The sequence below is a fragment of the Lissotriton vulgaris genome, unplaced genomic scaffold (assembly GCF_964263255.1).
Source record: "Lissotriton vulgaris unplaced genomic scaffold, aLisVul1.2 SCAFFOLD_2498, whole genome shotgun sequence".
NCBI lineage: Eukaryota > Metazoa > Chordata > Amphibia > Caudata > Salamandridae > Lissotriton > Lissotriton vulgaris.
The window spans coordinates 94,923-110,039 of record NW_028240934.1 but is presented as its reverse complement, the minus strand read 5'-3'; the positions used below and the strand labels follow the sequence as shown (position 1 = coordinate 110,039).

General features: G+C 43.6%; 1 protein-coding gene across 1 annotated transcript in view; it reads left to right on the top strand.

Moving 5' to 3' along the window:
* The window catches only part of LOC147672479 (uncharacterized), a 234,907-nt gene that overhangs the window by 128,099 nt on the left and 91,691 nt on the right, over positions 1-15,117 (top strand). The window contains exon 3 of the mRNA XM_086948008.1: positions 9,265-9,498. Coding sequence (XP_086804134.1) covers positions 9,265-9,498 — 234 coding nt within the window. The remainder of the gene's footprint in view (positions 1-9,264; positions 9,499-15,117) is intronic.

Sequence of the window (15,117 nt, the reverse complement as noted above, 5' to 3'; positions counted from 1 at the left end):
CTCTGGGTTATGCAGGAGAGGAAGGAGGTGGTCCATTCCAGAGCCTTGTCTTAGATCCCTGCGGCGTGGAGGCGTGCGCGTAGTGTGCGGTGGCAGACGGTGTCGAGGGCGGCAGAGAGGTCCAGGAGGGTGAGTGCTGCAGTCTTCCCGTTGTCTAGCAGGGTCCTGATGTCATCAGTGACGGCGATGAGGGTGGTCTCGGTGCTGTGGTTGCTGCGGAACCCTGACTGGGAAGGGTCTAGGATTCTGTTCTATTCGAGGTATTGGGTCAGCTGTCTGTAAACGATTTTCTCGATGACCTTGGCCAGGAAGGGGAGCAGAGAGATGGGTCGGAATTTCTTGAGATCTCTTGGGTCTGCCTTGGGTTTTTTGAGTAAGGCGTTGATCTCGGAGTGTTTCCAGCTCTCTGGGAAGGTCGCAGTCTCAAGGGAAAGATTGATGACATTGCGTAGGTGGGGTGCAATGGAGCTGCTTGCATTGTTGAAGACGTGGTGCGGGAATGGGTCTGACGATGAGCCAGAGTGGATTGTACTCATGGTCTTGATGGTGTCATCAACGCTCCCGCTGGTCCAGGCTAGCAAGGGGACGTGGTCGATGGTGTGCGGAGGGTCTGCTATGTTGCTGTCTGTTGGGGCTGCCTGGGTGTTGAAGATGTTGTGGATGTATGCTATCTTGTGGTGGAAGAAGGTGGCGAGGGAGTCGCACAAGGCTTGCGACGGCGGGATGTCGTTGGTGTTGGAGCTGGGGTTGGAGAGTTCCATCCCAATGTTGAAGAGCTCCTTGCTGTCGTGTGCGTTGTTGTCGAGGAAGCCTTCTTGGCAGACCTGATGAGGTGGTGGTGGTTGCGGACGGCGTCCTTGTATGCTGTGTGACTGTACGGAGTCAATTCTTCCTTTGCTCTATTAAGCATCTCAATCTCTTGGGGAGCTTCTATTTCAATTAGTGGTGCACTTGGAATAATTCTGTTCGGGCTCTCCTGATACAGGGAGTTATTTTCAGTAACAACTCTTTTAGTAATTCGTCATCAATTTTACTTAGATCCATATCTAATTCTGAAGTTTCTATATTATTATTTTTCTCTTTACATTTTCCACAAGCCTGCTCCTCAGCAACCATTACTGGATATATTCCATCCAGAATTACATCTCTCCTCCATCTCTTCATTTGAGCATCCCACTTAGCCTCTGAAAACCATCTCATCATATTTTTGTACTTCAATCCATTCCTGTCTCTCACCCTTCTGTACCCTTCATGCTCCCATTCTTCAAGCGCCTGATACTGCATAGGTCTAGGATTTGGTTTCAAGGAATTCATTCATCTCCTCAAATTCTCCAATATTTTCACATCAAATGTACCAATCTCTGGGAAAGCTACAATCCATAGCCCTCCGTATATTTTACCCAGTTCTCCAACCATGTACATGTATGATACACACTCTCTACCATCATAAAAGAAGCACGCGATCTTGGAGGAGGTAGAGGAATTCACTCACTAATCACAATCGGTTTATCCTTTTTAAAGAAATCCTGAATCACTTTAATCAACTCAATTTTCAACTCAATTTTCAACACTCTTTTTTCTTCGCTAACTATTTTGGAAAACCAATGAAATACTTTCGTAATTCCACTTATTCTATGAATTCAAGCTTGTCCAATGCCAACCCGGCTCACACTAATCAACCAATCACTGCACAATACACACCTGCTATTCTGACCAATGCCAGTGCAGCTTTTGTGATGTCAGGATAATTCCTACAACTGACCCTCCTTTTGCAAAAATATTACGTTGTTGTAAAATAAAGTTTTTCTTATTAGAAAATACTGCCTTTGTCTGCTTTACTAATAAAATGATAGTTCAATTACTCCAATAAATTCCTTTTACTTCCAGTAAAATAACGACCAGCGTCACTCTCCTCTCAAACAAGTGAAAAGAGGACTTGGTACTCCTCTGGAGATAAGGCCAAAGTTTCGGAAGAGGAAATTTTTTAGAAAAGAGGTCTAGGTACTCCTCTGGGGATTAGGCCAGAGTTTCGGAAGTGGACTTTCCACTATTTCATCCACTCTCCTTACAACAGAATATATCCCTAAAATAGCATCAACAGCCTTTCACTGTTCGATATTACAACAACAGACAATGAACTTCCAGTGGAATATTTCTCCACACTATTACTACCTTAAATAAACATCCAGGATCTTGGGCAACTCCGTACCCATACTTCCAGACTACATAAAACAAAGACACTAACTGTTCATATTAGTAATCCAAAGTCTCAATATCAATAAATCAATCCATAATTTGTCAAAATAATCAATATAACCATCAAATTCTGCTACCAAACCTGATCCAGCGATCCGGGACTAATAACTTTTCAAATGACAAGGCCCAATTTCCATTACCCACCAAAGGCCCCCTTTAGGATGGCAGGCGGATCACCCCCGCCAGGCCGGCGGTAGCCACCGCCGGCCTGGCGGGGGCGATCTGCCCGCCATCCGTGCCGGAATGACCCCCGGCCATATTAGCATGGCTGGGGGGTCCGCAGCGGACGGAAAGACTGCCCACCACTTTTCCGCCCTGGTCGCCTTGCGACCGGGCGGAAAAGGGTTTATATGGTGGCGGTGTCTATCAGACACCGCCAGCCATATTTGGATGGGCATTTACCAATGCCTTTCCGTGGAGGCAGGCATGCGGAGTCTACATTGGGGGCCCGTTGCGGGCCCCGAAGGACTCCGGGGGGGTTGGGGGTGCACATGGGGGTACCTATGGTACCCCCTGCATTTCAAAGGACAACATGGCAGGCACCGCGCGGTGCCTGTCACGTTGTGCTTTGAAATGCACAACATGTATTTTTAACATTGCGGCGGGGGGTGCCGCCGCAATGTTAAAAATACAGGATGTGCCCGCCACTGTGGCTGGCGCATCCTAATTCCCCCCACGGGACACCCGCCCTTTTGGCGGGCGGTCCTTTCCACGATGGGATGGCGGGCAAAGTCCGCACGCCATCCTAATGGGGGCCAAAGTCCCTTCACGCAGGATTAGTGTATTTTCAAAACGATACCAACTTACCACTTCTCATCTACTACTCTCATTACTAGTATACCAAATTTGGCAATGCAATCTTTATATAGTTGATTACATTTGGCAAATCAATACTCTGAAATGAAACATTTCTAATAAGGACAGACTTATTTGTTAATGTATAATGTTTATCTTGATAATGTGAAATAAATGCTCTTTAGTACCAACATACAGTACAAATCACAGATCGTCACAAGGCAAACAACATTAGAAGGGAAAATGTCAAACTTATTTAAATGAAAAATACATAAGGAGTGGATAGGGGAAGAGACAAAAGATTCAGAAGCAAAATGCATTTACAAATTAATATGCAAATTTAGATTTTCACGCTATACTAACCCAATTAGGAAATAAAGAAATACCACACTCTGGCCATGAGAGCAGCAAGGCCCCTCAAGAAGATTTGAAGAGGCAAAGATTAAGTCAGGAATCAACTAACAGGAACAGGACAGCAAAACCGATGACGGCGATGATCTCCCAGAAGTCTCACAATTCAGTCTTCCAACTCCTCCCACCATGCACCTCAATTATACCCTAAAACTCAAATGTCCAACCCACACATGTATCTAGCTGAAGGATTTCTTCACATTTGACTGGTTAAGGAAGGGGGTGTATAGTCACACCACTCTCAGCACATCCCCTTACTAAATGTCCCATTGTTTTATTTATTCAATGACATAAACTCCCACCCCAGGAAATACAAATTCGAGCCACTGTCACTTTTCTCTTCCTCTACTCGAGCAATTGTAACAGATTTTGTTTATCTTTAACGCTGAGCGCCTCTCTGCAGAGGAAGCTTCCCTCTGTTTGTTGCATTGTTCTTTCATTCAAATCTTGGCAGGCATTCAGGATTCAAAGGACAGAGTCTTAATCCATCTTCCCCTTCACTTCTCATTTTCTACGGAAAACAAACACAGGAAGTATTACTCACTTGTAATGCTTTTTCTCTACGCACCAAACTAATGGTGCATTTATCCCTACGCAACCCATGTTATTAATTAGTCCCTATTCTTTAGCAGACATTAATAACGTGCACAAAAGCAGCATTAGTCCTTTTCTATTTTTGTTAGTCAAGAAGCATTTGCAGTCTTCTTTTATTTCTTGAGTACGCGCTTGTGCAGTAGCAATTTCCCTCCTGTTAGGCATTCAAATGCATAATTTTCACTGCACACCGTTAGTAAATGTTACTGAGGATTCAATCCAAGCAGGTTTTATTTTAGCTAAAACCCTGCTTTATCAAGTTCACGCTATACCAGCATAAAACCAAAGTTCAAGAAGACAGCGGTGGAGGGTAAGCTGGCTACAAGAGTCATACAGAGCCCGCTGAAAAAGTTCCTTGGATGTAGCAAGAGTCGGCATCGAAGTCTCGATGTGTCGGTTCTGATTCACGCAGTCTGTCCGATAGGTCGTCGTCGAGCCTCGCAGGTTTTCATTCATTGTTGAATCCCTTACGATGCAGGTGCTGCATCTTCGTTGAGCATCGCAGGGAGGTCTACGGATTGGCACTGTATCGAACCTCGAAGTGATGTCTTCAGATTGGTGTTGTGTCATTGTCGTACCTCGCATTCGAAACCTGTGTGGTCATGAATCTGGGCAAGGATGTCCTCGGATCAGCACTGCATCAAAGGACACTTCGTCAGTTCCAATCGGCGTCATCTTGTCAATGCGCCACTTTTTGCAGGAAAACATCTGCACAGCCCACTTTCAATACCTAGGACTGGATTGACACCTCTTGGCAGGGCAGGACTCACAGTTAACAGAGCCCAGCAGCTGAAGCAGAACAAGTGTTTGATGCCCGAGACTTCAAGAATATGGAGCAAGCCAGCAAGTCAGTGGAGATACTTGGATTCAAGGATGTAGCGAACAGGTCCAGTTCTTCTCACTCCCAGGCAAGAGGCAGCAGGCCAGCACAGCTAAGCAGGTTGCAAAGTGGCAGTCCCTCCTACAGCACCGCAATCAGGAGGCAGCAGGCCAACACAGCAACATAATTAACAGAGTTGTAGTCCCTCCTACAGCACAGCAGCTCCTTGGTTCCAGCAAATTTCTGATTTGATGGTATCAGAGGTCCAGCACTTATACCTAGTTGTGCCTTTGAAGTGGTGGAGACTTCAAAGCGGCCTTTGAAGATTACAAGGTCGCTGTCTTTCCTGCCTGCTTTGAGACTCACAACAGGGGGGTATAGAGCTCTTTGAGTGGGGACAAGCACAGCCATATGTAAATGTAAATGTGTTGTATTTGTATAGCGCGAACAGTCACCCGTAAGTATCCCGGCGCTTGTACTCCTACCACAAGGGAACCCCTCCTGGCTTTTCCTTGTGAGGTGTCCACTCCTGGGCATCCCATGGTGAAACCAGGCATCCCTTGTGTATCGGGGGCCGTTGTGGAGACTAAGCAAGCTATTGCCCAGAGTTGCAGCGTGGGGCCCATGCTTAGATTCAGCACTGAGGCGAGAATATCCAGTCAGAGGAATTTAAGCCCGATCCCGCCGAGGCGGGAATCGAACCCTGGCCCCTGGCCAGCACTCTGCATCAAGGTCTGCCGCTCTAACCATTGAGCCACACTTCCCCACTCCACTTCAGGTGCAAGTGTCATCTCCATCCTCCCAATCAACCTCAGGACACCCCATCGGACTGGTGATGGACCATCAGGATGCAAATGTCACATCCCAGCTTCCTTTGTATGTGTCTGTCTGGAAGGAATGCACAAATCCCAGCTGTCACCCGTCTGATACTAGTATTCAGAGACAGGCAGAGGCAAAGAATGGTTAAAATAAGAGAATGTCAACTTTCCAAAGTTTTATTTGCAAACTTACAATTTAAAATCCTACTTCACCATAAGTTGTGATTTTAAATTGTGAGTCAAGCGACATTAAAAGCCAAGGGGCTTATTTACAAGCCCCTTGCACCGCTGGTGCACCACTTTTTATATGGGAAACAGTGACACATCTGCGACGCTAGGGGCTTGTAAATAAGCCCCCACATATTTATCTTTTCCCAATTGGAAATTACACTGAAAGAAGTTTTAAGGCAATCCCAATGTTAACATATGGGAGAGATAGGCCTTGACATAGTGAAGAATCTACTTAACACTTTTTCACTACCAGGACATGGAAAACTCAAAGTAAACATGTTCTACCTTGTAAGCACCCTGCACCCTGCCCATAGGGCTGGCTGGGGCCGACCTTAGGGATGACTTATATGTAATGAAAGGGAAGGTTTGGGCTTGGCAAATAGGTTAACTTGTAGGTCAAAATGGCATTTTAAAACTGCACACACAGGCTTTGCATTGGCTGGTCTGAGACATGTTAAAAGGGTTGAAAGCCCACTAGTAGCATTTAATATTCAGGCCCAGAGCACATAAGGGACTTTACTGGGGACGTATCAGTAAATGTAATATGCCAATTATGGTTAAGTCACTGTTCCATGTTTTGAATACAGAGCATATGCACCTTAGCACTAGTTAGCAGTTGTAAAGTGCCCAGAATCCCCAGCAAAACAGGAGTTCATATGGTAAAATGTCAGGGGACACCATGCCAAGGTTGCTAGGTTTAACAGTGTATACATTTATACAGTGCCACTCAAGGTCATCTGATCATGCTAGACCGTAAGGAAGTCACACATTCAGGTAGACCTCGATGAAGCGCAGTCCACAGACAGGGACCAGGTTAGTTCCACAGAAAGATACCTTCTCAAGTCCATTGAGAAGAGTTCTGTTTCTGGTGGAGGAGTCCACAAGGAGCAAGGAGAGTGACATGGATGGTCCTCACTGTAGCACGAAGAGCAAGCCTGGAATCATGGATGGTCATCGCTGTATTGCAAAGATCCAGTCGAACTTCTCAGATAGTTGTTGCTGGAGCCTCGCGCTGGCGGTCCCCACTGGCTGTCTTTGGTGTAGCATGAACTGCTTCTCTTTTGTTGCCGGTTGTCACTGGTGGTCGTTGCAGGACAAATAGTCAGATTCACTGAAGCTTTGTGTTGCTGGTCATCGATGTAGGCAGATCCTCAGACCGAATGGGCCAGTTCAAAAGGGCCAGGTCCAACAATGCCAAAAATTAGAGGATGATGGAACATGGCGAGCATATTGTTGGAACGGACAACAGTACCTTGCATGGATCTGAAGCGCACCTGTTTCTAACTAGCCATACCAAGCTGCAGATTATCATGTGCACCCTCATTTGGATAAACCTGCTTATTGTCAGTTTACTGGGTTACAGAGAACAGATATTGGTGGTGGGAATATGATTTCAGAAACTGGCCAGGTCTTTTTTAGCTTTCGATTGCTAGGGAGACTGACCTATCGGTCGGTCTCCCTTGATTTCTTTAAATAGTCTCCCAGTCCCTTGGAAGTTGGTCCTTTACCCACCTATGTGGCGTATCGAAGCTGCATGTGTGCACCATTTAGAGTGTGTAGAGAATGCATGTATAGATTGTGTGTGACACAGATGGCCATAGTCACACTCGCATCGATTTTGTATTTACGACATTGCATTGGTACCCAAGATAGAAGCATGGACGGAGAGCCCAGACAGCGTAGTGAATTGCAGGACTCCCTACATAGCGCTGCAGGGTTCCTTGTGGTGGCTCAGACTGCTGACATTTGGAAAATGAGACAGAGAGCCCTGCTGAAGTTAGGAAGTTTGCCTCTACCCTTTCATGGCCTATTATTCTCCAGAAGGACTACCCCCAGAGATTAACAGGTAGTGAGTTGGGCCAACTTCCCTTATCTTTGTGCCCTTTTCTGTATTTCACCTGATAGATTTTCAGCTCCACCCCACCTCCTGAGGAAGGCCTTGTCTAAACCATTCTGAATAAAAACTTACTGTCTGAGACCTTAGTATAAAAATTAGGCAGAATCCTCCAGCTAGTGTTCCAAAGTCTCTCTTACAGTGTCTCCACCCCAAGTGGTGACATAAACTTTCTCTACTCCAAAGTAACAGTATCCACCGATAACTCCCCTTGCCTAGTCCAGGACCTCAAACCTGGGTACTTCACTTTGATCTGCCAAGAGAGGTTGACTCTATTTTGAGGCAGAGAGTGTCCTCCTACAAGACTGCTCAGTAGACGTGAGAGGCCATGAAGGAGAAAGGGATATTTCTCTCTGCTCAGCTTCAAACACAGCATTAAGTGGATGTATCACACAGGAGACATATCCACCCATTTCTGTGCTTCCCGCACATTGAAACCTTCTTCAATCATACTCATTTACTCATTAGTCTTATCAGAGAGCTTTTCAATCACTCAACGCCTCTTCTCCGGCAACACACTCAACTTGTTGTTCAATTAGTTGCTTAGTCAACGGCTCACTTGTTAATTTTCTCAATCACCAGTTCAATCTCTTAGTTGTCACATGATCATTCACTCATTGCTTCATTCACTTTCTCATTCATTTGCACATTTATTCACAACATACTCTCATGTGCTTACTGATTTGGCCATTCCCTTACTGGCTTCCTCACTCACTTGTACAATCCTTCATTCACACTGCCGCACTGTTGATCACTTCCTCCTCCGATCCCCTATGTGCTACTTCACATGCCTTAATATTTGCTCACCGACTCACTTGCTTACTCGCCCATTCACTGATTTACTCACTTGCTTATCTGTTCATTCTCCCTCTAAAGTACACTCTCGCCTTCTAATCACTCATTGCTTAACTTGCATGCTCACTCATTTCTACATTCAATTGTCTGGCTTCCAGCTCCTCTGGAGACAAACTCCTTGACGAGACACTACTGCCTGCCCTGAGGGCCACCTGCCCACAAGGCAAGTCTGTAGCCAAAATCACATCCTGCTGCAGATGTGGCTCCCCAGTCTCCACCCTAGGATCTTGTGAATGCCCACTTGCATTCCTAGCTGTTACCCAAGCCCTCAGCGCCTTATGAAGCTTTTAAGATTTACTCATCAGTAAAAGAATATTTCTTCCACTTTTCCTCACTAGTTATGTTCAACTCTTGTTGTTTTTTTTGTCTGTTATTAAATGTGTTTGGATTGTGTGACTATTTCGTTGTAATCACATCAATGTGATAATGTATTCTTTCCTTTGATGTCAATTTCAGAATTGTTTTTCAGTTTGAATCAGTCCTATACTAAATAGAAAAAATTTGCTAAAATCAGAATTCAATAACTATCCATAAGAGATTTATTTGTTATCAAGACAATGTACAGATGTGTCTTTTATTTGTGTTCACAGAGCTCAATGAAATCTTCACCTTCATACGGGATATGGTGAGCCCACTTTCTGTTGGCTTGAAAGTTCGGGATCTAAAGACGCTTATTATGCTGAGACATGATATTGATCTGGAAGTCTTCAGAAAAGAGTTTCAATTTAAAGACATTATCAGTTTCTTATATGAGGTTCCAGGGTGCATGCTGGGTGATTCTTCTCAAGGTGAAGATTGTCTTGTCAGTGCGGTCCAGAGAACAGGTACTACAGGCCTAAAAGCATCTACCTTAATCATTCAGTAGCTTTACATTTACTTGCAATTTTCAATCCTGAAATCCTTAAAACAGCAATGCGTGATATTTTAGCAGTTAGGAATCCATTCTTTACGTCTTTTTTTTATTATTTTATACTATTCTCCAGTGTGTCCTTGATTCATAACTATTTGCAAAGTAATCATTTTTTAAACTGTTTAAAAGCTGTTACAATAGGTGTTATGGCAAGTAGTTCATATTGTTCCTTGTTTAGCAATTCCGATATCCCAGCTAATGGAAATTGCTGCAATACCCTCACAAATATGTGATTTAGAAACAGACCAGCAGAAACGCTCATATATCAGTATTCCCACATTCAGAGTCCAGAGTATGATAAATGAATATTATGAACTTGTAATTTGCTTCCTTGATAGCTGAATACATCGGACAAAGATGGCAATGCTACTTTCAAAGCAATATAGCTATTCTACAATGTTCTCATGAAGAATGAGCATAATTAACAACATTTTCCAGCAAAATAACTTTTTACGATGCGCAATAGTTTTACAATCCTTCACTTTTTTAGGTATCCAGTTGAACTTGCAGATTAAAGTGTTTATGTTATTTGCCTTTTAGTTAGATGCACAAAATTGCCATCCACAACTACAAATGCCATCCAATTCCATAGAATCTGAATCTACGGACATTTACCTGCACATAGAAATTACTACCACAGAATCGTCAACAAATCAATTGATTTTAAGTCAATACCCAGGCACTATTTTATGGTCACATTTATCACATTCCACAGCTGCAACACAATGCTAAGAATATCTCTATAAGAGAAACAAAGGACTCCGATATAATGAGACACAAGATTTTACTCTCTATAATGAGACAAGATTTTAGTTTGTCCTTTTTTCCATCTCACAAAGGTGTTTTTATTCTTGCTGCAAAATGCATGATCGAATATGGCCATCTTAGTTTGGGAAGACAGAAGAAGTTTGATATATCGGCATAGGATAGTACCCATTTTTGCCAGTGTTATCAACTGGGAGCAAGTATAGCTGACATAATGTTAGGTGTTTCACTAGTACTTTTGTATTTTTACAGCATTTGGATATTTAGGGCTGGGAATGCAAGATGACAAACCCTGTTTGGTGGCACTTGTAGGAGCTTCTTGTATTTCTACAGAAGTAGACAGGCTGGGAATTCAAGATTTATTTCAAGTTATATCGAGCTCTAATTAGAGAGCAATATCAAGAGGTTTTTTTAATCAAAAGCTGTCAAAAATAAGGAAAGATGATAATTGTGAATCAGATGAGGGTTGGCCCTTTTAGACGTATCTGAATTTCCCCATAGCTAATAATTTGTAACAAAAAAAAGAGGGGTTTGGTGAGGCATAGAAGAAGTTGTTCTCTCAGAATGTGACGGTCATGGGTAATCTGCAAGGTGTGGGTGTCTTGGAAGAATGTATTGGACTGTTGCACTAAAAGAACATATCCTCCAAGAGTACTCAGATGTAGATATGGGTTTTGTCATCAGATTATAATGTAGATGATGTTGAAAGGCTTATTGAGATACTTAGGGAAGTGTAAGACAAATTGCATAGGCATCCTTCTTCAGGAAAATCACATCTTCAGAGTGCCCAGCTGAAGGATTCAATGTGTAACGATTGTTATAATATAATATTGTGAATACATAAACCTCAAGGGGGTTTATTAAAGTGACAAAATCTAAAAAATATCAATGTTACACATGTAGTACATTATAGCCTTATAGCCCGCCGTAGCTACATAAATACCCTCGAACTTCGAGAAGCCTTTGTAGAACATTGGAATGTTGCTCGGCGGGCCTTTACCGGCCCGTAGAAGCTGGGAGCACTCCATTGTCTGCAATGGAGCTCCCAACATTCCAATGTTCTAATATTATTGTATTCAATATAGTTTTCATTACTACAGTAATATATACTACTATTGTGCTTATTATGATATGTATGTCCCTTGTTAGTTGTTCATTTGTTTTTAATGTTATTGTTATTCATTTTTTCTGGGTTAAGAGCTAATTTTAGTATTCAGATGGGGGAGTTTCAAATTTAAGTACTCCATAATGTGTTTTTTTAATATAATTTACATTTCTATATCCATGTTTAATTATGAAATGTTTATGTATATCCTACTTTTAAATGCTTATCTTTTATATATCTATATGTCTACATTAAAGATCTGGATCAATGAAAATTAAGGATGCACTACAAGCCTACAAACATGACAACAAGATAATAATTAGCTGAAAGTTGTTAAAAGTGGCATGTGGAGCGTTTTCAGGCCCAACATGCATTCTATTTTCTATCTGTTCACTGATCCTACAGGTTAGAATAAACTATGTTCATTGGGAATAAAGAATCCATGTTGATTAAATTGCTACAGTAATGTGCTTCTTGCCACACATCTGCCAATTTGTGTGATCTCTGAAATGTAGTGTTTTGCTCATTCCATCCCGTTAGCATGGTAGAAGTTGATTGTCTTCTGTGTACATTGTTTAATTGTTGTTCCATTTGTTTGCAACTTTAAAATTCCCCTGATCTGGTAAGCTTTCTCCTTTGTCTTTCTTTCCTTTTGAAAGTGGCATGGCAGAGCCTGCACCCCGTGTCTGCAGGGCATCAAGGCCCAATAGAAAATGTATTTGGATAGTCCGACATTTTCAGACAAATTTGCTTACTTGTGACTTATTACTGACTTTTTTTATGTCTGGCCTGCATACAGCTTTAGATGTTATACCAGCTTCAGATAATAAAAATATGGATAAATAAAAACATTATTTATTTATTTGTCCCAGTGTGTTTGACATTGGAGTTAGGATTGTAAATCTGATCCCTTCCCTGACCTTCTATGTATGCATTCTCTCTAATGTTCGTGGCCCTGGACTTAAAATAGACAATCTAACATCCCAATATATGCACTTTCCACACTGTTTGTGGGATTCGAGTTATATTATTAAATTTGAACCCCACTATTCGGACTTTCCCAATGTTTGTGAGACTGGACTTAGAGCAGTAAATATGATCAAAGCTAGAACAGTATATGGAGCCTTCCTCAAATTTTTGCACTTACTGGGATTGCAGTTAGAAAAGTAAGCCTCATTCTTTAAAATAGTAAACCCAAGCACTTTCATGTATATACTATAACCAGTGTTTGAGAGAGTGGACTAAGAAAATCAATATCACTACCTAATTATGTATTCGTAGCATGTGTTGGCTGCAGATACACATGCTATGCATTCTCCTGCTATCTAGTGTTGGGACTGGACCTTGCAAGTTGTTTTTCTCAAGGAAGCTTTATGATCGGTGTTGTGCGCCGATTGCACTCCCCCTCCAGGCATTGCGCATGTCAAAGAATTTGTCCCTCAGAAAGTTTATTTTCTTCATCTGACTCTGATGAATTATGTCGAAGCTGTTGAAGATTTGACGCCACAAGCCCTACAGGAAAAAAAATCATCACTGGAATCAACTTCTACACCTGGGAATGACTTACCTGATTCCGAATACACTCAAACATAAAAAATGATCATCTCTGGTTGATGGAGACGAAGAAAGAACTCTTCAGAAGGTGTCCTAGGAGCAGAGTATAGTGTGCACACTCCTACACACATGACATCCGTAACTTGTGCCAATCTCCGGAGCACCCCCTGTGCATTGTTTTAGAAAAAAAGACCCTTCGATCACGACAGGATTGACTGCTCGCTCACACATAATATGCAGGAAACAACAGTTGATAGACAGAATGCAGAACAATGTCATACATTCACCCCAGTACAGCGATCTGGGCCTAAATCCATCGTTTTTTTGCACTCACCACCCCAGTTCAGACATGGCCATATGCAAATCAGCCTTGACCCTGTGCCTCATGGGAACAGTCCAGCCCGAACTGCCAAGCCATGTCTTTACTGGACCAGAATCAAACATCCTATGACCGGTTTCTGGCTATCAGCCGTCTTCAGCCAGGATAGCTTGACTCCAGTGGTGTGGAGAGCATGGGACTCACGTATGAGCATATCCATCCCACTCGGGGTGACAAATGCAGAAACAACAGTTGATGGACAGAATGCAGAACAATGTCATACATTCACCCCAGTACAGAGATCTGGGCCTAAATCCATTGTTTTTTTGCACTCCACACCACCCCAGTTCAGACATGGCCATATGCAAATCAGCCTTGACCCTGTGCCTCATGGAAACAGTCCAGCCCGAACTGCCAAGCCATGTCTTTACTGGACCGGAATCAAGCATCCTAGGACCGGTTTCTGGCTATCAGCCGTCTTCAGCCAGGATAGCTTGACTCCAGTGGTGTGGAGAGCATGGGACTCACGTCTGAGCATACCCATCTCACTTGGGGTGACAAATGCAGAAACAACAGTTGATGGACAGAAAGCAGGACAATGTCATACATTCACCCAAGTACGGAGATCTGGGCCTAAATACATTGTTTTTTGCACTCCACACCACCCCAGTTCAGACATGGCCATATGCAAATCAGCCTTGACCCAGTGCCTCATGGGAACAGTCCAGCCCGAACTGCCAAGCCATGTCTTTAGTGGACCGGAGTCAAGCATCCTAGGACCGGTTTCTGGCTATCCTAGGACCGGTTTCTGGCTATCAGCCGTCTTCAGCCAGTATAGCTTGACTCCAGTGGTGTGGAGAGCATGGGACTCACGTCTGAGCATACCCATCCCACTCGGGGTGACAAATGCAGAAACAACAGTTGATGGACAGAAAGCAGGACAATGTCATACATTCACCCAAGTACAGAGATCTGGGCCTAAATACATTGTTTTTTTGCACTCCACACCACCCCAGTTCAGACATATGCAAATCAGCCTTGACCCTGTGCCTCATGGAAACAGTCCAGCCCGAACTGCCAAGCCATGTCTTTACTGGACCGGAATCAAGCATCCTAGGACCGGTTTCTGGCTATCAGCCGTCTTCAGCCAGGCTAGCTTGACTCCAGTGGTGTGGAGAGCATGGGACTCACTTCTGAGCATAACCATCCCACTCGACAGTGACGCGGAAAGTGAAACCAGTGTCCTAGTAAAAGGTAGATTGGTAATAACCAGCTCACACTATTCTGTGTCCAAAGTATCTTCTGGGAAAGAACTAGCTCCAGTACACCCAAAATCACAGGCTCTGACCACAGACCTATGATCGAGGACCTGAACAACTCCACGTATTTATTTTTATTTATTTAAAGGTTTTGTAGAGCGCGTAGTAACCCTAGAGCATCCCAGCACTAGAACCTGAAACTCAAGGGGGGTTCAGCAATGGAGGGGGTTATGGGTGAGGAAAGAGAAGGGTGTTTAGTGATTTCCTGAACTGGAGGAGATTGGGTTCAGTTCTCAGTCTCCGTGGGAGGTTGTTCCAGTGTTTGTCCGTGTGGACCGAGAAGCGGCGGCTTCCGGACCTGGCTTTTTTAACTCTGGGGACTGTGATGAGGTTCTCTCCGCTGGACCGGAGGGCCCTTTCCGCTTTGTAGGGGATGATGAATTCCTTGAGGAGGGGAGGGCCGTTGTTATAGAGGGTTTGTGGGCCAGACAGGGGGCCTTGAAGGCAACCCTTTCTCTGACTGGGAGCCAG